A 25,165-nucleotide genomic window follows, 5' to 3' on the forward strand; every position below is an offset into this window, starting at 1 on the left:
TTAGAACTGCCCCCACCCTCCCTGTCTTTCGTAAACTACTCAAGACTCATTTATACCGCCAGGCATGGGGGAGTTGAGATAGCTCTTCCCCCTAGGCCATTACAAGTTATGCATGGTATGTTTGTGTGTATGTTTGGTTTTATAATAGGAGTTTTTAGTTGTTTTTTTTAATTATTGGATTGTACATGTTGTGTTTATTATTCTTGTAAGCCGCCCCGAGTCTGCGGAGAGGGGCGGCATACAAATCCAATTAATAATAATAATAATAATAATAATAATAATAATAATAATAATGATAATAATAACTTTAGCTATCAGTACTTTAATTACCAGTCAAATTAATAATCTCATTACAGTTGTTTGAAATTCTATAATGGATATTTCCACAGTTTGGTTGAGAATATTTTGGTATATTTAATATCTAAATTATTTATCCTACTCAAGTGAGATTTGAGTTTATAGCAAAATTTGACTTCCCAATTTCAAACACATTTGTGGTGTAGTATATGACAAGAGGCATAATAACCTCCATAAAACCACTATATTGAAGCATAACCATTGTTCAAAGAATGTTCTGCTAAAATGCTAAGAGTTTGATCATAATCTGGCCCCATGGCCTAAATAGATTACATTTATATCTGAAATTAAAATATGACTTGTTTATGACAGGAGCTATTGCAGATCATGGGACAGAAACAATTGGGAAAATGCCTGTTTTCAAATAAGTTCAGACACACACTAAAGAAGCTACTTGAATAAGCAGCAAAATGTTTCAAGACCCCCCAAAAAATAAAAGTCCATTTGCCATGACAACTCTACCTAGATGACTGAGAATCTCCACAGATTGCATTGGCATCCTTCAGTCTTGAAAGACCATGGTATCATGCTCTGGACTTCCCAGAGCACGGAGCCTGGGTAGGTTAGTTCGGAATGTTCGGAAACTTCAGATCGTGCAGAATGCAGCTGCGAGAGCAATCATGGGCTTCTCTAAATATGCCCATGTTACTCCAACACTCCGCAGTCTGCATTAGTTGCCTATCAGTTTCTGGTCACAATTCAAAGTGTTGGTTATGACCTATAAAGCCCTTCATGGCATCGGACCAGAATATCTCCGGGACCGCCTTCTGCTGCACAAATCCCAGCGACCGGTTAGGTCCCACAGAGTTGGCCTTCTCTGGGTCCCGTCGACTAAACAATGTCATCTGGCGGGACCCAGGAGAAGAGCCTTCTCTGTGGTGGCTCCGACCCTCTGGAACCAGCTCCCCCCAGAGATTAGGATTGCCCCCACCCTCCTTGCCTTTCGGAAACTCCTTAAAACCCACCTCTGCCGTCAGGCATGGGGGAATTGAAACATCTCCCCCTTGCCCATGTAGTTTTTGTGTATGATTCGATTGTGTGCTTGTTTTTTATATATTGGGGTTCTTTTGGATTTTTTAAACTTAAAACTGTAATTTAGATTGCGAAATATTAGATTTGTTACTATGTTTTGTTTACCATTGTTGTGAGCTGCCCCGAGTCTACGGGGAGGGGCGCCTTATAAATCCAATAAATCTAATCTAATCTAATGTAGTATGGAGGATAGACTGTTACTCAAGCAGCAAATCCACCCTCTCAACGTCTCTGAAATAATCCAATGGAATGGCAAAGGCCAATACGATTGGTTCCAGCTACATCGCAGGAGTTATCAGAACATGGCTGTACACAGTTAGGAACTGCTTCCGGGACTCCGGGTCCGGATTTTGTCTCAAGGGCCTTTTCCAATGATGGATATAGCCACAAGGCAATGGAGGTTTGCAGTTCAGAGTCTTCCTTCTCCTAGTGGTTGACAAGGGTGTCTTTCATGTCTTGCCATGTTCTTAGTGTACGACACTGCTTGCAGAGACCAGGGCCTTCATGACTGTTGGCTTATTCTAGTAGGTTTCTTCTGCTCCGTCCCCCAGAAACTGTCTTCAATCTATCTCTACAGATACATTATACACTGCTCAAAAAAATAAAGGGAACACTTAAACAAGTGTCCACTTAGGAAGCAACACTGATTGACAATCAATTGCACATGCTGTTGTGCACATTCAACTTTGTCCAGAACAAAGTATTCAATGAGAATATTTTATTCATTCTGATCTAGGATGTGTTATCTGAGTGTTCCCTTTATTTTTTGAGCAATATATATAATACACCTTATTAATATTGCTCCCTCTTCACCCGTGTACACAAATCCATATGATTTGTGTACTTGTTCAAAAAGCAACTTGTTCAAAAGGCAACTGGACTTTCTGTTTTTTCTTGGAAGACATTTTGCTTCTCATCCAAGAAGAGTCTTTAGCTCTGACTGGATGGTGGGGAATGGAAGGATTTATACTCCTTGCAGACAGCTGGACTGGATGATTAAGAATCTCCATAGACATCCCTATGAATACTACAGTAGTACATACCAGGTAGGGAGAGAAAAGCACACATATAGCAAAGCTACAACTGAGTCTTCTACATTCCTTCTCCTAGTATTGCTTGTCACTTCAGTCAAAGCATCAAGGTGGGTCCGTTTAGATGGGGAATAGCATATGTTCTACAATAGATCGTAACAGAATACAGTATTCTGTTACGAGCTCCACTCGTAACAGAATACTCTATGCTACTAGACTTACAATCCTAGGTTTAGAAAGCTTAGAACTACGTTGTCTTAAACACGACCTAAGCATAGCCCATAAAATCATCTGCTACAACGTCCTTCCTGTCAACGACTACATCAACTACAACCACACTTCACCAGAAGAGCCATTCACTCCTCCACTCGAAACAGAATACCCTACGAAAGCAGACTATCAATCCTTGGTCTTGAAAGCTTAGAAGTACGACGCCTAAAACATGATCTAAGTATTGCCCACAAGATCATATGCTGCAACGTTCTACCTGTCAATGACTACTTCAGCTTCAAACGCAACAACAGAAGAGCACGCAACAGATTCAAACTTAATATTAACCGCTCCAAACTTGACTGTAAAAAATATGACTTCAGCAACCGAGTTGTCGAAGCGTGGAACTCATTACCTGACTCAGTAGTGTCAACCCTTAACCCCCAACATTTTTCCCTTAGACTATCCACGATTGACCTCTCCAGGTTCCTTAGAGGTCAGTAAGGGGCGTGCATAAGTGCACCAGTGTGCCTTCCGTCCCCTGTCCAATTGTGTCTCCTTATCTCATTTATCTTTTCTTCCTTTCAAATTTGTTCACCTAGACTTTTATATCTTTTCTTCTATTCGTTTCTTTAGTTATATTACTACATATCTATTCCCTTCAATGTGTATTATGTATTGAACTAACTAACTAAATAAATAAACAACACATGCGCACACAACAGAACAAACTTAAAGTAAACCGCTCTAAACTTGTCTGCAGGAAATACGAGTTTAGTAACCAAGTAGTTTATGCATGGTACTTACTACCTGACTCTGTAGTATCATCACCTAACCCCCAAAACTTTACCCTTAGACTATCCACTGTTGACCCCTCCCGATTCCTAAGAGGTCACTAAGGGGTGTGCATAAGTGCACCAGAGCAGTGTTTTCCAACCTTGGCAACTTGAAGAGATCTGGACTTCAACTCCCAGAATTCTGGGCGTTGAAATCCAGATCTCTTCAAGTTGCCAAGGTTGGGAGACACTGCACCTGAGTGCTTTCCGTCCCCTGTCCTAATGTTTCTCTTTTACTAGTATCATGTATATAAATATTATTTTTATCTTTGTATACTACCAATACGTACCTGACAAAACAAACAAATAAGCAGCTTTCTCCAACATGGAAATTTACGCTTTTCTCTCCAGTCTAAGCTTTTTAATACTATCTTTTAAAAAATAATAATACTGAGGGCCATTTCAATTTTTCAGTTTTAAGAGACCCCTTGATTCTTAATCAATAATTATATAAGGTTTGAAGCAAACGAACGCCTGTTCACAGCAAGCCAAAGGGAAGGTGTTTACTAAACGCTCCCTAACGTCCAATAGCAGCACGCGGTAAAAAAAATATATTAAAAAGACCTACTTACTCGTCCCGCCGCGGTAACAGCGATGCCTTTTTGGCCACGCCCTTCCACTCTCCGTTAATTGACCACCCGACTCCGACTCCTCCCCCTCCACCATTGAATTCCCAGACGGGTCCGTCGCTAAGTGATGATGTCAGGCCACAGACAGAGCCACCTCTCCCTTGCACTTCCGGCGTTTCGCCTCCTCTATGGCGCTGCGCGTATCTCATCACAGATTTCAATCTCTACCCAGTGTGAGGCACCGGCTCCTCCTCTCAGGGTGGCGGCCATTTTGGCCGGGTGGCAGTCGGAGCACATTGTCTCCGCGTCCGCCGTTGAGCCACGGAAGCCCCGGGGAGGTTTTTTTTCTTTTTTTAAGTCGTGGACCCCCCGCGTTCTCGTTCTTCCAGCCTCTTAATTTTTTTTCCTGGTAAGTGGCGCTAGCGGAGAGCGGGAGTTGGGGGCCCTTGTCTGCTTCTCCGACCATGTGGAATTGGTTTGGTGGCTGTAGATAAGGGCTGAGTGGGCCGCGGCTGTCCAGCTGCCTCAAAGCTGCTTTCCCGTCGCGGTGAAAGAAAGAAGGCCGAAGGATCCCCAGTTTGGACCGCCGTGGTTCCACTTCTGACACCCCTTCTTCGCCTCTTGGGGAGGGTTATTTCTTAGACCTTATCGTTTATATTTCGCTTTCTGGTTTTTTATTTATTATTTTATTTATTGTATTTGTCAAAGAGGTATAGAATTATAGTTTGTATTAACATAGCAGCATAAAAAGTGATTAAAAAGATAATTGGAAAGAAGGACAGGGACGGTAGGCACAATAGTGCGCTTATGCACGCCCCTCAAAGACCTCTTAGAAAAGGGGAGAGGTCAACAGTAGACAATCTGAGGTTAAAAGATTTTGGGGTTAGGTCATTCATGAGTAGGCAAAGTTGGCTCTTCTATGACTTGTGGACTTCAACTCCCAGAATTCCTGAGCCAATCATGCTAGCTCAGGAATTCTGGGAATTGAAGTCCACATGTCACAGAAGAACCAACTTTGCCTACCCCTGGGTTAGGTGAAGAAACAACAGTCAGATAGTGAGTTCCAGGCATTGATCACTCTGTTGCTGAAGTCATATTTTCTGCAGCCAAGAAATCCATTCACATTTAGTTTGTATCTATTTGATGCTCTTGTGTTGTTGTTGAAGGTGAAGTGGTCACTAACAGGAAGGACATTATGGTGTATGATCTTAATGAACATCAGTTAAATTTAGTTCGGAGGCGAAGTAGTTGTAAATTGTCTAGTGGTAGTATTTAAAGTCTGGAGGAGTAAGGTAACTTGTTACCAGAGGGGGGAGTGAAGGACTCTTCTTGTGAAGTATTTCTGGACTCTTTCAATTGTGTCAGTTGGAGAAGGGGGGGGGGGAATTACCCCAAAGTCTCCCCAGTAAACTTAACAATTGAGTTGGACTAGTTAAAAGTGATTCATCCCAATTCCAAATCTGGCACTTTTTAATACTTGACATTGCAGTGGTGCATCCCCAGTGAGCCCCTTAATTCTTCTCTCTTGGTAAATTTAGGTTTTCTAATTACTGTATATAGCATAGAGAGCATTTATTTTCGACAAAGAGCTCTTCCAAGAACCGGTTTTATTCAAGATTCTTTTAATCAGAAGGCTTTCCCCTCCAGCGGTAGCACCCTGGTTAGAAAATGTTTCTTTCCCACTTGTCTCTTGACTCTTCTGATCCCTATGAAAAACTCTTTTGATTTGACCGTCAAGATGGCTGTTTGTAACCTCAGCTTTTAGATATTTGTTTAAGCTTTTGGATGTCTCCTGTGCAGGGACCCATCTTATTTATCAGTGGAATAAGCAATAAGTATAATTGAATGCTATTAAAAAGATGAGTCAGTTAATTAATTAACTAATTCGACTTCTATGCCACTGAATCCCAAAGGATTACAACAATATAAAAATACGAGAACAATTAAAAAGAAGTCAAATATACAATTCTAACTATAAAATCCAGATTAAAGCCAACACTAACTAAACAATCAACATGCATACACAACATTTATACAATTTGGGCATGATGGTTATCAATTCATGGGCAAAGTGTTGAAAAAAGATGATCATGGCAAACCAACTCAAGTTGGTTCACCAGATAATTTGTAGTGTTCGTGTTAGAGATATGATAAAAGAGACAGCATAGTTGTCAGTGTTATTAGGTAGCGGAGATAATGGATGGTAGTAATAATCCCTGGATATTTAAATAATTTTTCTTGGATCAGAAATGTTTATTGAGTCAACATTACAAAGCTGCTTTATGAGTCTTGTATTATGTTAATCATATACAACCAGTGAATGTAAATTGTTGTATGGGAATGCTGCCCACATTTTCAATAGTTTAATAATTATGGATGGAAAGAATGAACAGATAAAATTTTGGATGTCTGGAGATAATGTCAATTGCGATTCTGCAACATTCTGAATTTTTAGAGGAAAAACTGCTTTGGAATTTGGGTGCATGCAATGCAAGATAGCACCTGGCAAGAGGTACTTAAACACATTGAGGGAGTTGTTTAGTTGTTTTTTGAGATTGTGCCACAGCTGCAAATGAACCCAAGAAAAGTTTATGTTCCTTTATGCAGATTCTCTGTAAATGCTCTGAAATTGTTTTCCTTTCAAACACAAAGCACTGCTCAGTACTTTGCCTAATGTCAGTGTTACTTAGTGTTGCAGTCCATTGATTATCCACAAAAAGTCAGTTAAAAAACTTACTTAAAAATATCAGGAAAGTTATTGTATTATATTAAAGTTCTATGTGTGTTCTGTGACTTTTCAACTAGTTCAACTAGACTATTAGAACCATATACACTCTGCAGTTTAGTATACTTGATCAAATAGTACTAATTTGTTTTGGATTTAGACTTTGACATTGGATAAATTTATGTGCTGTTTGACCAATGTATTTTTGCAGAAAAGTAGCTTGTAAATTCAGCAAACAAGTTTTGAATGTTATGTAATTCCAGTAGAAAATAATATAAGTATTATTTGAGCTGTGCAGTCCTCATTGCTCTCTGAGCTCAGTTTCTTTGAACACATTTCATTACCCATCAAGATAACATTAATACAACTAGGTTGTCAGAATAACCTACAGTACACTGATGATGTTATCTACAAGCAAATTCAGAGAACATCAAAGAACATTATTTTAATTATTTAATTAAGTCCTGTGCTTGGAATATGGCCATGAAATTATGATTGTCTTTTTTTTCCTTTTTATTGTGTATATTGTGTTCACTTTTTCTACAAAAGCTAATACAACTACAGATCTTATTCCGAATCTGTCACATGCCATATGAATGTGGATAAAGAGGTACTTTTCATCTTCAATCAGTCAGGATATCTTCTTCCCCATAATCCCTTGCAGGGTGGAATCTGAGCATCTCAATGGAGCTGAGTGTTTTCCAACCAGATGCCCTTCCTGGCACCAATGCGGAGCTTTTTGTTCAGCAGAGACTTATTGTGCCCAGAGAGAGAAATATCTGTCTCTACCTAGGATCGAACTCACAGCCTCCTGATTGTAAGGAGAGAGCTCCACCTCTAGGCCACCGCACCGTTCTTTAAGCAGTCAAGACATAAGCTATTGAAAATCACAGCTTAATAACTGAATTTTTTAAAAATAGCCCTTTTAAATCATACCCCATATATTGCATGTGTTGTGATAAGGAATTCGATTTATATTCTGTAGTTTATTTATTTTATTGTTTGTTTATTTTATTGTTTGTTTATTTATTAGATTTCTATGCCACCTTTCTCGAGGCGACTCAGGGCAGCATACAACATTATAAATGCAAACAATTGTAAAGAAATCTAAATTACTTTTAAAAGAATTATACAAAATTACTAAAAGTTCTAGAAAACCCCTATGTACAGTCATGCACATTCATCCAATTCAGTCATTCATTATATCACCCGGAGACAATCTCATCACTCCTGGCCCCCATGCCTGCCGGCAGATGTGGGTCTTCAGAACTTCACGAAAGACCAGGAGGGAGGTGGTGGTACCTATCTCTGGAGGGAATTTGTTCCAGAGGGCTGGGGCTACCACAGAGAAGGCTCTTCCCCTTGGCCCCGCCAGCTGATGGGACCTGGAGAAGGCCGACTGTGGGACCTAACCAACCGCTGGACTGCATGAGGCAGAAGATGGTCCCAAAGGTAGTCTGGTCTTAAATAGTTTACCACAAGACGCAATGGCATGGAAGGACAAAGACTGATTTTTATCTTTTCCCACAAAAATCAATGCAGGAGTGAGATGAAAGACCTCCACCAAGCTTACCTGTTCTTTGACTTTACTGTATCATTGAACATCCAAGGGCATGGGGTGAGGTATCATCAGTATGCGGATGATACCCAGTTGTACATCTCCACCCCATGTCCAGTCAACGAAGCAGTGGAAGTGATGTGCCGGTGCCTGGAGGCTGTTGGGGTCTGGATGGGTGTCAACAGACTCAAACTCAACCCGGATAAGACGGAGTGGCTGTGGGTCCTGCCTCCCAGGGACAATTCCATCTGTCCGTCCATAACCCTGGGGGGGGGGGAATTATTGACCCCCTCAGAGAGGGTCCGCAACTTGGGCGTCCTCCTCGATCCACAGCTCACATTAGAGAAGCATCTTTCAGCTGTGGCGAGGGGGGCGTTTGCCCAGGTTCGCCTGGTGCACCAGTTGCAGCCCTATCTGGACCGGGACTCACTGCTCACAGTCACTGATGCCCTCGTCACCTCGAGGTTCGACTACTGTAATGCTCTCTACATGGGGCTACCTTTGAAAAGTGTTCGGAAACTTCAGATCGTGCAGAATGCAGCTACGAGAGCAATCATGGGCTTCCCAAGATATGCCCGTTACACCAACACTCCGCAGTCTGCATTGGTTGCCGATCAATTTCCGGGCACAATTCAAAGTGTTGGTTATGATCTATAAAGCCCTTCATGGTGTCGGACCAGAATATCTCCGGGACCGCCTTCTGCCGCACGAATCCCAGCGACCGGTTAGATCCCACAGAGTTGGCCTTCTCCGGGTCCCGTCGACTAAACAATGTCGTTTGGCGGGACCCACGGGAAGAGCCTTCTCTGTGGCGGTCCCGACCCTCTGGAACCAGCTCCCCCCGGAGATTAGAACTGCCCCCACCCTCCTTGCCTTTCGTAAGCTGCTTAAAACCCATCTCTGCCGTCAGGCATGGGGGAACTGTCACATCTCCCCCGGGCCTATACAGTTTATACATGGAATGTTTGTGTATTTGTTTGCTTTTAATAATGGGGTTTTTAGTGTTTTTAAATTATTAGATTTGTTCTTACATTGTTCTTGTTATTGTTGTGAGCCGCCCCGAGTCTACGGAGAGGGGCAGCATGCAAATCTAATAAATAAATAAATAAATAAAATCTGCTGTTCTTCAGGGTTTCCTGGATATTTATTATTTCTGTTCTTTTATTCTAGAATCATCATTTTGGAATCCTTGGTTTTTGTATATTCATAATCTGTAAATCCTTACGATGGCTGATAAACTAACAAGAATTGCTATTGTGAACCATGATAAATGTAAGCCAAAGAAATGTCGTCAAGAATGCAAGAAGAGTTGCCCTGTGGTTCGAATGGGTAAGAAATGCAAGGTCACTTATATATAACTTTTTTTTTAAATGTAAAATCAGAACAGGAAAAAAACACATTTAAAATCATATTGTTCAGCTATAAAGTCACATTTGTAAATATCTGTGTATTCTAATATGTTTGCAAAGATACTTAAATTGAGGATTATTTGAGACCATTTTCAAAATTTTATTGGGGGTCAGAGATAATATTGCTCTGAATAATTCTTGTTCTTTTTAATTTTTTCATTCAGGAAAATTGTGCATAGAAGTAACATCACAATGCAAAATAGCATGGATCTCTGAAACATTATGTATTGGTTGCGGTATTTGTATTAAGGTATGGATCATTAATAATTGAAAAATATCTCTATCTTTCAAATAGGACAGTTCCAAGTATGGATACTTTTCTTTAATCCGCCCCCTCCCAATTGTTGAATAAGATGTGTTATTTTTTGTGCTACTTTGCTCCTTCCAGATGTTCAGAAGGCTTGCGTTCTGCATAAATGTAAACCACCGTTTGTTGTTCCGCAGTGCTCTTTTACCTTTGTAGATAGGTAACAGGTAATTTAACAATTAGGAAAATTGATTTTTGTGTCCTTGTTTAAGTAGCTGTGGTTTAGGATTAATAGTTGGGTACTTTTAATAAGAAGTTATTAGCTTTCCAGGGAAATGAAGAACAGCTCTACTGCTGCACTTTTGGGCTTTTTACATTTTATGGAGACACAGAAGATCTGAATGCAAAGTAGCTGTCTTTTTCTCACCCTATGCTTAATGGTCTACTTTAATCTTCTTTGTTGAATGCTATAATGCTATAAATAATGATAGGGTTTTATGTTTTTTAATATTAGATTTGTTCTACTATAATATTGTTTTTATTATTGTTGTGAGCCGCCCCGAGTCCTCGGAGAGGGGCGGCATACAAATCTAATAAATAATAATAATTATTATTATTATTATTATTATTATTATTATTATTATTATTATTATACAACATTAAATAATCAGAAAATATCAGCAAGCCAGCCACTTTGACTGTTAATTGGGAGATAATTCAAAGGGAAGTGGGCTGGCAAACAGCATTGGCTGTGGTTTACTATGTCATACTCTATTTATTAAATGTAAGTAATCCTCAACTTACAACCATAATTGAGCACAAAATTACAGTTGCAAGTTATTGCAATTGTTAAGCAGAACACCACATGACTGGACCTGATTTTATAACCTTTTTGTAGTGGTTAAGCAAATTTTATAGTAGTTAAGTGAACTGATTTTACCCAATATCCATGTAGTTTTTTTGTTTTTGCTGGAAACCAGAAATAAATACCTGAAGTCATATGCCAAAAAACATGCTTACAATACTGCAAATAATGGCGAAGGTGAACCAGTTGCCAAATCTCAAAATACAATCGTAACTAGTAGTGCAGGTGTCATAATTTAAAAATGGAATCAAAAGTAGCTTTTGAGGAGACTATGTAACTTTGAGTGGCTGCTAAGCAATTGATTATTAATTAAGAATAATCTGTAAGCATTTTTAATGTTAGCAGGAAGCCATGTATCATATAAATGTAGCATGTGTTCATACGACTTGTCAAACAATTATTTACTAAATTAAACGTGATTTACAAAATGATAACTGCTTCAGTGAGAAACAATATGTTAAACCAAAGTTCAGTAAAGCTTAGCACTATGTATGGATCAGTTTGGACTGAAAAGTAGAATTGCTATTTAATATAGACTCCTGCTTTTTGAAGAAGATGCATTCTAATTTTTGTTTTGTTGTAGAATTTGAGCTTTTAATTCTAGCTTCTTTGCCCTCCCCTATTGTTGCTGTAATGTCCAAATCATGACAATTATTTTATATATTAAATTCTGTATATTTTTGATATTCTGCTTTGAAAATGAAAAAAATAAGCTTTCCATTCTACGAGCCACTTCAAGATAAATGTCATTTAATTTCTCCTTGTGGCCTATTATAGACTTAAATAAAATTTATTTATTCAATTCCTATAGCCACCTATCGGTCTATTATAAAGTGCTTTTATTCTATTGTAATCTTTTAAATTATAAACTCATTTTATTTTACAGAAATGTCCTTTTGCAGCCTTGTCAATTGTTAACTTGCCTAGTAACCTGGCAAAAGAAACAACTCACAGATATTGTGCCAATGCCTTCAAACTTCACAGGTATCTGCCTACTATATTTCTTTTAAAAATAATTGTGAATATGAAGTAATATGGATGCATATTTTATTTGTGTCATTTTGTAAAATATGGAAAATTGCTTTATTGCATAAGTACAACTTTAGGATAATTTGTCAATACACTTATTAGATACCTACTTGAATTTAGTTAATTAATTGGATTTTGATGATTCCATTTAGTATTGTTACATTGCTAAGAATGGTGGTAATTTTTGGTACCAATATGCGCACATTGTTTATAGGAAATAGTTATTCCCTCTCAAATAAATATTGTGAGAAGAATTAAACCTAATTATTCTATAAGTTACCAGTTTTCATATTATGATCAGTAGAATTTTAACTACTTTGTGGCTTTTCAAATACTATCACTGGCAAGCAGTTCAGCCTATTACAAAGGAAGTTGTTTGCTTTCCCTTGTAGGATTAATGAATCCTTATTATCGACAAATAAGGTCAGACTGCACTTTGTCACAACCAGTATATTCAAGCATATTTAGATTGCAATGCTTATTAAACAACATTTTCAAGAACATTTGTTTGAACAGCAAACAAAGTTTCTTCTAGACTAGCATGAATCGTTATTTCAGCTTAACCTAAATGCTATAACTTTCATTATAAGCGCACATTTACTTCTAAAGGTAATGGAAATAGTAAATAAAAGAATGTATAATATCTTGGTGTTTTTTTTAATTATTATCTGCATTGTAATTACTTTATGAAGGTTGCCTATTCCTCGCCCTGGAGAAGTGCTGGGTTTGGTTGGAACAAATGGGATTGGAAAGTCAACTGCCTTGAAAATCTTAGCAGGAAAGCAGAAACCAAATCTTGGGAAATATGATGTATGTATAGTAACTTTATAACGATCTAATAATTGCTTTAAAGAATTGTAAAAAGTATTGGGAATAGCAGGAAAACCACTACCAAAGCAACAGCCAGATAAGCAGAGTTTGCCCATTTAAGAATCTAATTTGAAGAAATATTTCAGCGATGCCCAATCCTAGTTAACATTAAAATAAAGGAGGGGGGGGATAGAAGCAAATGCAGACTTGCACAATTCTGTTGTTACATCTTTACAATAAAAAGTATTTTTCTATATGCCATTGGTTTCTTAGTCTGTCTACCTTATAGGGGTTACTCTGATGCTCTTTTGAATAGATGAGTGGATAGAAACTAGTAGAGCTTGACAGTTTGCTGGTTAGCTTTCCCTTTAATTAAGATTCCTTTAATTATATTTGTTCTCCCAAGTCTTTGATCTTTATTAATGCAGTTAGGCTTGGCTTTTCAATTTTGTATGTTATTTTACCAAATTGACTCTATTTGGTTTTAAAAAAAATATTCACTGTGTGATTTTGTGCTTTTATCATGTTGGTTTTATTATGACTTTAAATGGTTATATCATATTTTCATCCCCATATGCTGTGTAAAACATTGAATGTATTGAAATCTAACAAATACAAAATTGGAAAGTTCCATATCGGTTTTGCAATTCTTTGCTACTATTTTATACCTTCCATTTGTTTTTATTTATTTATTTATTTATTTATTGGATTTGTATGCCGCCCCTCTCCGCAGACTTGGGGCGGCTAACAACAGTGACAAAAACCAGCATGTAACAATCCAATACTAAACAACTAAAAAACCCCTTATTATAAAACCAAACATACATACAAACATACCATGAGTAAATTGTAAGGCCTAGGGGGAAAGAATATCTCAGTTCCCCCATGCCTGACGGCAGAGGTGGGTTTTAAGCAGCTTACGAAAGGAAAGGAGGGTGGGGGCAATTCTAATCTCTGGGGGGAGTTGGTTCCAAAGGGCCAGGGCCGCCACAGAGAAGGCTCTTCCCCTGGGTCCCGCCAAGCGACATTCTTTAGTTGACGGGACCCGGAGAAGATCCACTCTGTGGGACCTAACTGGTCGCTGGGATTCGTGTTACCCTGCCTATACAGTTTTAAAGTAATCCTTGCGTAACAACTTTTCATTCAGTAACTCTTCAGAGTTACAGTGGTGCTGAACAAATGTTAGTTGGTTCCTCGAGGTTATGGCTGTCACAGCATCCCACAGTCGTACAATCAAAATTTGGACATTGACAGTCCACTGTCACCTTTACAATCCCAGTAGGGGCTTCAGCTCCCCCATCTGCCTATTTTCTCCACTCCATGTCTGTCTTTTTGGCCATGTTGCACTCTACTGCCTATCCATGTTAATACCCACCATCCTAAACTGACTCTCCCCAGGTGCTAGTAGCTGACTTGGGCAGGTCTGCCTCATCAGCTGAAGGAGGAAGAAGATGCAGGAGGCAGAGCAGGGCAAGCGAAAGGTCAGACATGGGAGAGGGGGAGATAAAAGAAATTGAATTGGAGATAAGCATGGCAGAGCAGAAAAAAGTGTGAAGACCTCATCCAACTACCTTAACTGGGATTTCTGGAACTGCCATTGCAAAGAAATGCAGTGAAGAAATGTTTCATCCCATAACTGCATCACTTAGCGACCAGTTTTCCATTCCGAGTTAGGCTCATTTAGTAAAGACTGCCTGTATATAACAGCTCGACTTGTACACACAGTCCTTTATTTACAACAGCAATCGGACCAAAATTTCCATTGCTACGTGATGCCGTTGTAAAGCATGATCCCTTCGCTTAGAAATGGCACATCCCTGTATCCCCATGTTAGTGGGGAAGCTGGCAAGAAGTTGCAAGTCCCGAGTGGCTTGTAACTTCCTGCCCCAGAAGGTGCGTGAGGGAATGAAGGAGGCATGACAAGACTTGGCGTTGTGTAAGGAGGCGCAGGAGGCTCAGATAGAGTGTGCAAGGGTGCAGAAATGGCAGAAACGGATGCACTGGGGCATGCAAATGACCAACACAGCACAATTGCAGAGTCTGAAAGATGGTGCACAGATGGGAGAGACCTGGTCTAGTAACTGGCAACCTTGTGTGCTTTCCCAATGACTTTTTGGGGAAGCCAGTAGGGAAGGTCAGAAATGGCAATCGCATGACTGGTGCATTGCAACTGGTCATAAGAGCAAGCCGGTCACCAAGTGCCCAGCTCACTATTACATGACCATGGGATTGCTGTGATGGCTGAAACTTTGAGGACCAGTCACAAACACCAGTCACTAAATGAATGATTGTAAGTCAAGGATTACATATGTATGTGTTGTATGGTTTTTAAATTGTTGGGGGTTTTAATGTAATTTTATTATTAGATTTGTTCCATTGTTATACTGTTTTTATTGTTGTTGTGAGCCGCCCCGAGTCTTCAGAGAGGGGCGGCATACAAATCTAATGAATTGAATTGAATTGAATTAAATTACATGTACTTTGCTTGCATTGATGTCATAGCTGTGTTGCATTCCTGAAGATAATGTGGATGTTCAGACTTGTACTCTTAATATTTGTTTAAATATTTTGTTTAGGACCCACCTGATTGGCAAGAAATCCTGACATATTTTCGAGGATCTGAGTTGCAAAACTACTTCACAAAAATTCTGGAAGATGATCTCAAGGCCATCATTAAACCTCAGTATGTGGACCAGATCCCAAAAGCTGCCAAAGTGAGTAAAAATAGTATTACATATCTAATATGCAAATGTTCAGCTTGGGGAAGAAAGGGCTAACTGATCAATTTATGGGAATGAAATAATTTTTCAAAGCTTCATGAGAGATTTAACCTCACTTATGTTTGTAGCAGGCTTCAGTTTTGTATAGTTTCTATTGTGGTTTTTTTAAAAAAATTGGTGATTGTCTTGTTACAGGGAACAGTGGGCTCAATATTGGACAGAAAAGATGAAACCGGTACTCAGACCATTGTATGTCAACAGCTTGGTAGGTGATAGTTTTGTCACAAATTATTTTGGGAATGTTTACATAATCATTTAATATTTTTAAAACATCATATTTATGTTAAAAATAAAGTACATTTGCTGCTAATGAAATAATAATAGTAATAGTAATAGTAATAATTTATTAGATTTGTATGCCGCCCCTCTCCGAAGACATATTGTAGAGTATGTTAAAATTTATATTTATTCTCATTTATTTAGTGAAATCCTGTCCAGAAATGAGAGAGCTAAACAAAATTAAACATGAAATAGGCTGAAAACAGGAAGACTTAAACGTTTCCTAATCGGGTTGATTTCAGTGGGACCAAAACATGTCTAAATCCAATTGAACTGAAATTATTTAAAATGGTGAACTATAACAAAATAAATTTTATAAAGTATTTTTAATGGAGTCCAAAACTGAAAGCAGGAATTCTAAGTAGAGACATATTACAAAACTAACTTCTCCAATAATCTTGTACCACCTACATTATTAGCCTTAGCTGATAGACCACACAGGAAACCTGACCAGGAAAGCTAATTCTGCTTTTTTGTAAAGCTACATTAACAAAATCTTTCAAGTGCGAAAGTGCAGTTTTCCTGTCATCACCTTTACAGCCTGAGCATTTACAGAGGGTCCTATCTGAGCCTCTGGATCTCCCAACTATGCAATTCCAGGCTGTGCTATCTTATCTGACTCTTCCCTTGGCAACATTTCTTCACCCCATCTCCCAATATCTTTCCAACATACTACTATACTTAACCTACTTATATGCCTCTTCAAAGTTTTAGTTTACAATGTAAAGACAGTATCTGTGCTTTTTGACTTGTAGGAAAGAGTCATATAGGTATCCTATTTCCAGTTATTATTGCTTTAAAGTATTAATGCCATAGTTTTGAATTGTACACAATAAGAGTATTACAAAATCGGCATTAGTTGTCCCAGAAGTCTTGGTTTCCTTTCACAAACTAGCATTTTACTCTTTACCAACTGAAATTTTTCAGCATGATTTTCAACACATTTCAGTGGCATAAAGGCAGTCCTCATTTAGTGATCATAATTGGTCTGGCAGTTTATTATTTATTTATTTATTTGATTTGATTTGTATGCCACCCCTCTCCGGAGACTTGGGGCGGCTAACAGCAATAATAAAACAGCATGTAATAATAATAATCCAATACTAAAAAGAGTTAAAAACCCATTATTATAAAAACCAAACATACATACAAACATACCATGCATAAAATTGTAAAGGCCTAGGGGGAAAGAGTATCTCAATTCCCCCATGCTTGGCAGCAGAGGTGGGTTTTAAGCAGCTTACGAAAGGCAACAAGGGTGGGGGCAATTCTAATCTCTGGGAGGAGTTGGTTCCAGAGGGCCGGGGCCGCCACAGAGAAGGCTGTTCCCCTGGGTCCCGCCAAGTGAGATTGTTTAGTTGATGGGACCCGGAGAAGACCCACTCTGTGGGACCTAACTGGTCACTGGGATTCGTGCAGCAGAAGGCGGTCCCGTAGATAATCTGGTCCGGTGCCATGAAGGGCTTTATAGGTCATAACCAACACTTTGAATTGTGACCGGAAACTGATCGGCAACCAATGCAGACTGCGGAGTGTTGGTGTAACATGGGCATATTTAGGAAGGCCCATGATTGCTCTTGCAGCTACATTCTGCACGATCTGAAGTTTCCGAACACTTTTCAAAGGTAGCCCCATGTAGAGAGTATTACAGTAGTCGAGCCTCGAAGTGATGAGGGCATGAGTGACTGTGAGCAGTGACTCCCGTTCCAAATAGGGTCGCAACTGGTGCACCAGGCGAACCTGGGCAAACCCCCCCCCTCGTCACAGCTGAAAGGTGTTTCTCTAATGTGAGCTGTGGATTGAGGAGGACACCCAAGTTGCGAACCATCTCTGAGGGGGTCAATGATTCTCCCCCCAGGGTAATGGACGGACAGATGGAATTGTCCTTGGGATACAAGACCCACAGCCACTCCATCTTGTCTGGGTTGAGTTTGAGTTTAGTTGCTAAGTGAAACTGCAAGTGCTTATGATTTTATTTTAGCTCGCCTTTGCTTTACAAACCTGCAAAAGTTGTACGTACGAGCATTAGTTGTAAAATTACTTTTTCAATACTGCCATAGCTGCAGAGAAGGTGCTAAAAGAGGCAATCACTAAATGAGGATCACCTGCAGATCAATTTGAGTCTGAATTGCTTGTGTGTAAATATGTCAATGCCTACAGAAGTTGCACAAAAACTGTTAGTCGATGTTGCCATTTGTTTATTTAGAACCAATCTTTAGTCCAGACTGAACTATAACTTCTCCTTATAGCTCTACCCAGAGGAATTAACTCTGTTTTGCCTATCTTTTGTTTACTAACTCATGTCCAGCCGTTCTTGAATTTCCAGGAACTACAGTAGTACCTCTAGATACAAGCTGCTCCACATGCGAGTATTCCAAGTTACGAGCCACGAGGGGAGAGAAATTTCTGTTCCAGACCCAAGCTCAAATTCGGGATACGAGCCGAGCGTCCACTAGGTGGCGCAAGAATCCTTGCTTCTGGTTATCTCAGAGGGGAAAAACAAAGTCTAAAGCCATTTGTTCCAGATACGAGTTGTTCGACATACAAGCTCCCTTCTGGAACGAATTAAACTCGTATCTAGAGGTACTACTGTACTTCATATCAAATCTTCTATATCTCTAAACTGTAAATTACATTAAAATATCTTATATTCCACAAAATTGAGGTTTGAAGGAGACTTTCTGGAATTGTGGGATCTTGAAGAGAAAGTAAAAATAAATCAAGAAAAATAGTATTTCTTTTACCAGCAAGAATTGCTATTTACGATTCAGTTTTTTCTATATGTTAAAAAATGCACTGGACCTAACCAAGGATCATAGGTATTAGTGAACCTTCCTGGAAGGGAATGGTGAAGCACTTACATAAATGGGAAATTTTGTAGGTATGAACAATAGTTATTTTAGGGAATTTCATTTAAATTAATATTTTTAAATTGTAATCCTATTTAGCACATGGTAAATATATTCTGCTATTTTAAAAAACACCTATTTTTATAGATTTATCTCATCTAAGAGAACGAAATGTTGAAGATCTATCTGGAGGAGAACTTCAGAGATTTGCTTGTGCTGTTGTTTGTATTCAGAAAGCTGATATGTATGTACATTCAATCAAATATTTTGGTACTATTACTCTTGTCAGAATATTTTCTTTATTATTAAAAAGAATAACTATGTCCTATGATTATGATATTAATTGAATAAGTTATGGCAGCTTCTTCAATATTGCTGGTATACAGGTGCTCAGTTAAAGACCACTCAATCAGGAACCATTGGAAGTTACAACTGTACTTTATTATTTATTTAGCATATGAGGAAAATTATGACAGAAGAGAAATAAACAAAACTGCACTGAATGAGTGGTACTTGCAACTGGTCTTTGAGGTTCTGGCAATTCCAGCATCTTTGCAGTCATTATTTATTTATTTATTCATATATATTTTTAATGCTGCCCTTCTCCTTAGACTCAGGGCAGCTTACAACATGTTAGCAATAGCACTAACAATAAATAGCAATAATGTTATTATAATCTAAGTACAGTGATACCTCTACTTAAGAATGCCTCTACTTAAGAACTTTTCTAGATAAGAACCGGGTGTTCAAGTGTTTTTTTGCCTCTTCTTAAGAACCATTTTCTACTTAAGAACCCGAGCCCGGAAAAATTTCCCAGGAAATTTGGGAGCGGCACGAAGGCCCAGCCAGTTTCCTACCATTCTCCCTTTATTCCCGGCCATCTCGGGCTTTTCTGGGCTGCCAGAGGAGCCTTTCAGTGGCGCTTAAGGAGGCTTTGACAGTCCAGAGCGAACAAAGCATTTTCCTTTCTCTGGGCACTTGGAGAAGGAAGCCACGCCCAGTGAAAAGAAACACTCCCTTTGCTCTGGGCAGCGACTGTCCTCCACCTCTTCTTCCTCCTCCTCCTCCCACCCAAATTCCGAGCTTCTATTTCTTTCCTAATGGGTTTGCACGCATTATTTGCTTTTACATTGATTCCTATGGGAAAAATTGCTTCTACTTACAAACTTTTCCACTTAAGGACCTGGTCACGGAACGAATTAAGTTCTTAAGTAGAGGTACCACTGTACTTGGCAATTGATTCAGACTGAACTACGTTTGCCAGTGCCTTAAGGTCATGTGATTATCATTTGCAGCTTTTTCTGCCAGCTTTTCACAAATAAAGTCAATTGGGAAGCTGGCAGGCAGGTTGCCCTTGCCTCTTTTTATCCTGAGGAGCTCCACTATGGAGTACAAAATACATGCAGAAGCAAAAAAAACCCTAATCAAAACACACACATGCGAGATTCTGCTACCTGCACAGGTGCAGAAAGCAAAATTTCGCTTGAATGCACGCTCACATGCCAGAGCCACGGAGCTGCGCCCAGTTAGCCATATCGGTAGGAACCCACTACTGGTTTGTTTATAAAAAGAAAGGGAACCCAATATGTAATTTGGGAGTGTGGAAATATTAATCACTATGTTTTTAACTACAACAAAGAATATTGGAACTCACTTCTTTAGATATCTTTCTCTCTCCTTTTGCAGTCTGTCACTCTTTCGTGTTTCTTTTTTTCCTTTTCCTTTTTATGTTTCTGTAGGTTTTTTTAATTGTAGGTGAAAAAATAGTAAATACAGTAGTACCTCTAGATACGAGCTGCTCCACATGCAAGTATTCCAAGTTACGAGCAAAATTTCTGTTCGACACCCGAGCTCAAATTCAGGATACAAGCCGAGCGTCCACTAGGTGGCACAAGAATTCCATGTTTCCAGTTATCTCGGCGCGAAAAGCAAAGTCTAAAGGCATTTGTTCGAGATGCGAATTGATCGACATACGAGCTCCGGTCTGGCACGAATTAAACTCGTATGTCGAGGTACCACTGTATTATTTTTTTAAAAAAAAACCCAGTTCCAAGAGAACAATAGTGAGAGAGGGATATACAACTGTCTCCTGATTCTCAAAGGAACCAGCAGTTTTAAGAATCAAAATATTAAATTAAGATTGGTCTAATCCTTCGAAGTTGTTATGCTTTAACATTTGTAACTTGTCAAGCATGAGTAAGCCTATGCACATACTCAGAACACCTTTGACTGAATTGTGTGGAGTATTTTTGTCCTGTCTGCTGTTTAATTTTACGTAAACATGCTCAGATCTCTCTTGGTTGGCATTCTTTTATTGCTTTCTGGGATTAATGGTGTACTTTTTTAGGGGGAAATGTTTTTTAACACTCACGAAAAGCCTGTCTTCTCTTTTTTTTGGTGGGGTAGCTTCATGTTTGATGAACCTTCCAGTTACCTGGATGTTAAGCAGCGTCTGAAGGCTGCTGTTACTATTCGATCTCTAATAAATCCAGACAGGTAAGACATTTATAAATGGACTCCAAAAATGATGTGAGTTGCATGCTTTTTTTAAAAAAAAATCATTTTCAGAAAAAAATTCCCAGAATTATTTTTGTTCCTTTTTTGTTTTTGTCTCTTTGAAATTATCTGTACCTTTAACTCTTACCTTGATGAATATTATTTCTTTCTTTTCATAAACTAAAAGAAGTAAAAGAATTCTCAAACTAATGTTTGTAAAATGAGGTTGCTAAAACCCCGTAGAATAGAAAACAATATTCACACGTAAAATATTGCACGTTGCTGTTATGTTTACTGAAACGTGAAGAAAAGCTTAATTGAAATCTCTGAACTTTTGGTTCTTTACCTTTTTATGTTCTAGATACATTATTGTTGTAGAACATGACCTGAGTGTCTTAGATTATCTCTCCGATTTTATCTGCTGCTTGTACGGTGTGCCAAGTGCTTACGGTGTCGTCACAATGCCTTTCAGTGTAAGAGAAGGTAATTGTTATTCAAAGTATTTCTTTCATCTGTCCTGGATATTTTTACAGAAACCCTGATGCAATAAATACATTGACAACTATATGTAAAATATGTAAGCAGTATATGCCTATATCCTGGGAAGTGTGTTGCTATAAATAAAAGAGAAAATACTTCTCACACATACTATCAGCCTGCTGCTTTGGATTACTTCTGGCTGAATTGAGAACACAGCTTTGGAGAAAACTGATATAGTAATTAGATCAATTGTGAAATCAATGATATCTCTTGTCCTTACCATGCATACGAGATGGTACTCTAATTGTACCAAAATTTGTTCAATTTTTCCTTTCTTCATTGTTTCAGTAAAAAGTTATAAGATACGAGTACTTCAAAATGAAGAGCTTGCTTTACCATGTTGAAAATATTCCAAAAGGGGGATAAAATGCTATTATGATAGATTTTGCCCTACGTTTATGTATCCAAATGTTTGTTGTTTACCTATAAAAGCCTTGCATTACAAGATCATCTCATTCCCAAAATAGCAGAACTTTTATATATACAGATAATCTTCAAATTACAACAATTCATTTAGTGACCATTCAAAGTTAAAATGGCATTGAAAAAAGTGACTTATGACTATTTTTCACATTTAGGACTGTTACAGTATTCCAGAATTTTCCAGAACCTCTTTGGGTCTCACTTATGAATTCAGTCTTGTATTGTAATCTTCAGGGGCCAATTTAATGATAATATCTTCTGTATTATCACATTTAAATCCCAAACAATCAAATACAGTAATACCTCGTCTTACGAACCTAATTGGTTCCAGGGGGAGGTTCGTAAGACGAAACATTGTTTCCCATAGGTAAAATCAATTAATCCGTGCAACGGGGGGGGAAAACCCACAAAAAAGCACTGCCGCCCGGCTGTCACCTTTTGAAACAGTCGTGGGGCTTCCCAGCGTCCTCCCAAACCCAAACGTCAAACCCGAACTTCTGGGTTCGGCATTCGGGAGGTCTCCGAGAAGCCCCCCGGCTGTTTTAAAAGGTGGCAGCCGGGCGGCGGGGCTTCCCAGCGGCCTCTCGAACGCCGAACCCAGAAGTTAACAATGTTTCGATCATGTTTGTTACAATATTTTCTTCTTTCTAGTAGATGGCACTCTCCACTTCACAATAAGCACACACCAGCTGATTATTATCAAAGCTGTCAAAATGAATTTTAAATCCACACAAAAAAAAGGTTTCCTCACAAATTTCTTCCTTCTGTTGTTTATTATTATTATTATTATTATTATTATTATTATTTATTAGATTTGTATGCCGCCCCTCTCCGAAGACTCGGGGCGGCTCACAACAGTAATAAAAACAATATAGTAGTGGAACAAATCTAATATTAAAAAACATATAAAACCCTATCATTTTTTTAAAAAAAATAAATTAATTTTTTCAATTAAAATTTGTATCCAAAGTACGAATAATCTTATTGGGCTTTAATACTTCAGCCTGTTTCCCCCCCCCCCTTTCCTCTGTACAGTTCCCGAGTGCCAAATAGCCGCTGTTTCAGCTTGGGGAATTCTTTTAAATTCCAAATTAAGAATTGCTTTTTACCTGTGAGTTGGTCACTTTGTCCAAACACTGCTCCTGCACATAAACATGGTCCAGTTGTCCCAACTTTGTAGCAGTCATTCAAAAATGACCACCGCCCCCTGTCCGAAGAGCTGTCTTTGCCTGCTCCTCTGGGTTGCCCAAGACGCCTCTTCTTCTTCATCATCCCTATAGGACGGTTCTGATCCGAAGACTCCCCCAACAGCGGTTTGTCAGACTGGGTTTTCGTGAAGCTCATTGGAGCTTCACTATTTCCCAGACAGTCTCACTCAGACGTTTCCGGTCTCTCCAATAACATTGATTTCTAAGTAGATAATTTCAGCATTTCAAAATGCCTATCCAAAACCATGCCAATCCAATTTAAAAGTCCAGTTTTCTGTATTTTAGCGATTTTTCTGCCTTTTCCTCTTTCATTCTTTCCTTCAATTTTAAATTTTTTTCCAGAATGTTATATTGCTGTTACTTTAAAAAATAATTGTGAACCTGTCTTTTTCTGGAGATTCTTTTGGGGTTACAATTTGAATAAAAATAATTTTTCTCACTCGGTTCACACGCTGTTCACCAAAGTCGCACCTGCATTGTGCTTAGATAGAAACATAGAAGTCTGACAGCAGAAAAAGACCTCCTGGTCCATCTAGTCTGCCCTTATACTATTTTCTGTATTTTATCTTAGGATGGATATATGTTTATCCCAGGCATGTTTAAATTCTGTTACTGTGGATTTATCTACCACGTCTGCTGGAAGTTTGTTCCAAGGATCTACTACTCTTTCAGTAAAATAATATTTTCTAATGTTGCTTTTGATCTTTCCCCCAACTAACTTCAGATTGTGTCCCCTTGTTCTTGTGTTCACTTTCCTTTTAAAAACACTTCCCTCCTGGACCTTATTTAACCCTTTGACATATTTAAATGTTTCGATCATGTCCCCCCTTTTCCTTCTGTCCTCCAGACTATACAGATTGAGATGGTCATTCTTGGCAGCCATCGTAGATTGCTTCTTCTCCAAGTTGTGGCATAGAGGGGGGAAAGCCCTGGGTTTTTTTTTTCTTGCGACCTCACAGGGTGCCCCACCTTAGCTTCGCCGCCCCTACAAGGCGGCTTTGGCTCCTTTCAGAGCCCACAAACAGGGAGAAGCCAGCACAGGAACAGAGAGCTCCGTTCTGTATGATTGGTAACGCTGTGAAGCTCCACCCCTCTCACAGTATCTCCATGGCCATGTGATCAGAATTCAGATTCTTAGAAATTATTTCATATTTATGTTGGTTGCAGTGCCTCAGGGTCATGTCATCTGACAAGAAAAGTCATTGGGGAAGTCAGGTTCATTTAAGACAGGGGTCTCCAACCTTGGAACTTTAAGCCTGGCGGACTTCAACTCCCAGAATTCTCCAGCCAGCTTAGCTGTCTGGAGAATTCTGGGAGTTGAAGTCCAGCAGGCTTAAAGTTCCCAAGGTTGGAGACCCCTGATTTAAGACACTGAGAATTTGAGGGGGCATATTTAAAATCATATTGTGGCAATTTTGCAATATTAACAAAAGCTTCTTTTCTTACAGGCATAAATATTTTCTTAGATGGCTATGTCCCAACAGAAAACTTAAGGTTTCGAGATGCATCGTTAGTTTTTAAAGTGGCAGAGACAGCTAATGAAGAAGAAGTTAAAAAGATGTGTATGTATAAATACCCTGGAATGAAAAAAAAGATGGGAGAGTTTGAGCTGGCTATTGTAGCTGGAGAATTCACCGACTCTGAGATAATGGTGATGTTGGGAGAAAACGGTGAGTTTCGGTTAAAAGAAAATAAATGTCTGAGTGCGTCTAATCAAATGGTATTTAATTTTTTTGTAATACTTCCAGTAGCCCTTCAAAGTGATTACCGTTGAGAGAAATGTAATAGAACCATTTGTAATAGACATCTAGAATAGAATTTTATTGGCCAAGTGTGATTGGACACACGAGGAATTTGTCTTGGTGCATATGCTGTCAGCGTACATAAAATAAAATATACATTTGTCAAGAAT

The 25,165-nt window shown here is 38.8% G+C and overlaps 2 protein-coding genes across 3 annotated transcripts in view; one reads left to right on the forward strand and one right to left on the reverse strand.

The window, feature by feature from the left end:
• Window positions 1-4,118, reverse strand: part of ANAPC10 (anaphase promoting complex subunit 10) — a 39,164-nt gene extending 35,046 nt beyond the window's left edge. Inside the window, exon 1 of one of the 2 annotated variants that reach the window (XM_070757766.1) lies at window positions 4,039-4,118. The gene's annotated coding sequence lies outside the window, so the exon portion shown is untranslated. Of the gene's footprint in view, window positions 1-3,756; window positions 3,834-4,038 lie in introns of those variants that run through there. The other variant, XM_070757767.1, reaches the window with a different exon arrangement.
• Window positions 4,119-4,145: 27 nt separating this feature from the next.
• ABCE1 (ATP binding cassette subfamily E member 1) overlaps window positions 4,146-25,165 on the forward strand; it is a 33,086-nt gene continuing 12,066 nt past the window's right edge. The window contains exons 1-11 of the mRNA XM_070757765.1: window positions 4,146-4,444; window positions 9,489-9,647; window positions 9,892-9,977; window positions 11,726-11,823; window positions 12,561-12,678; window positions 15,255-15,392; window positions 15,594-15,663; window positions 18,734-18,830; window positions 20,993-21,082; window positions 21,444-21,565; window positions 24,702-24,923. Of these exons, the coding sequence (XP_070613866.1) occupies window positions 9,545-9,647; window positions 9,892-9,977; window positions 11,726-11,823; window positions 12,561-12,678; window positions 15,255-15,392; window positions 15,594-15,663; window positions 18,734-18,830; window positions 20,993-21,082; window positions 21,444-21,565; window positions 24,702-24,923 (1,144 nt within the window). The 5' untranslated portion in view covers window positions 4,146-4,444; window positions 9,489-9,544. The remainder of the gene's footprint in view (window positions 4,445-9,488; window positions 9,648-9,891; window positions 9,978-11,725; window positions 11,824-12,560; window positions 12,679-15,254; window positions 15,393-15,593; window positions 15,664-18,733; window positions 18,831-20,992; window positions 21,083-21,443; window positions 21,566-24,701; window positions 24,924-25,165) is intronic.

Source organism: Erythrolamprus reginae, chromosome 7 (assembly GCF_031021105.1).
Source record: "Erythrolamprus reginae isolate rEryReg1 chromosome 7, rEryReg1.hap1, whole genome shotgun sequence".
In the NCBI taxonomy this organism is placed as follows: Eukaryota; Metazoa; Chordata; class Lepidosauria; order Squamata; family Dipsadidae; genus Erythrolamprus; species Erythrolamprus reginae.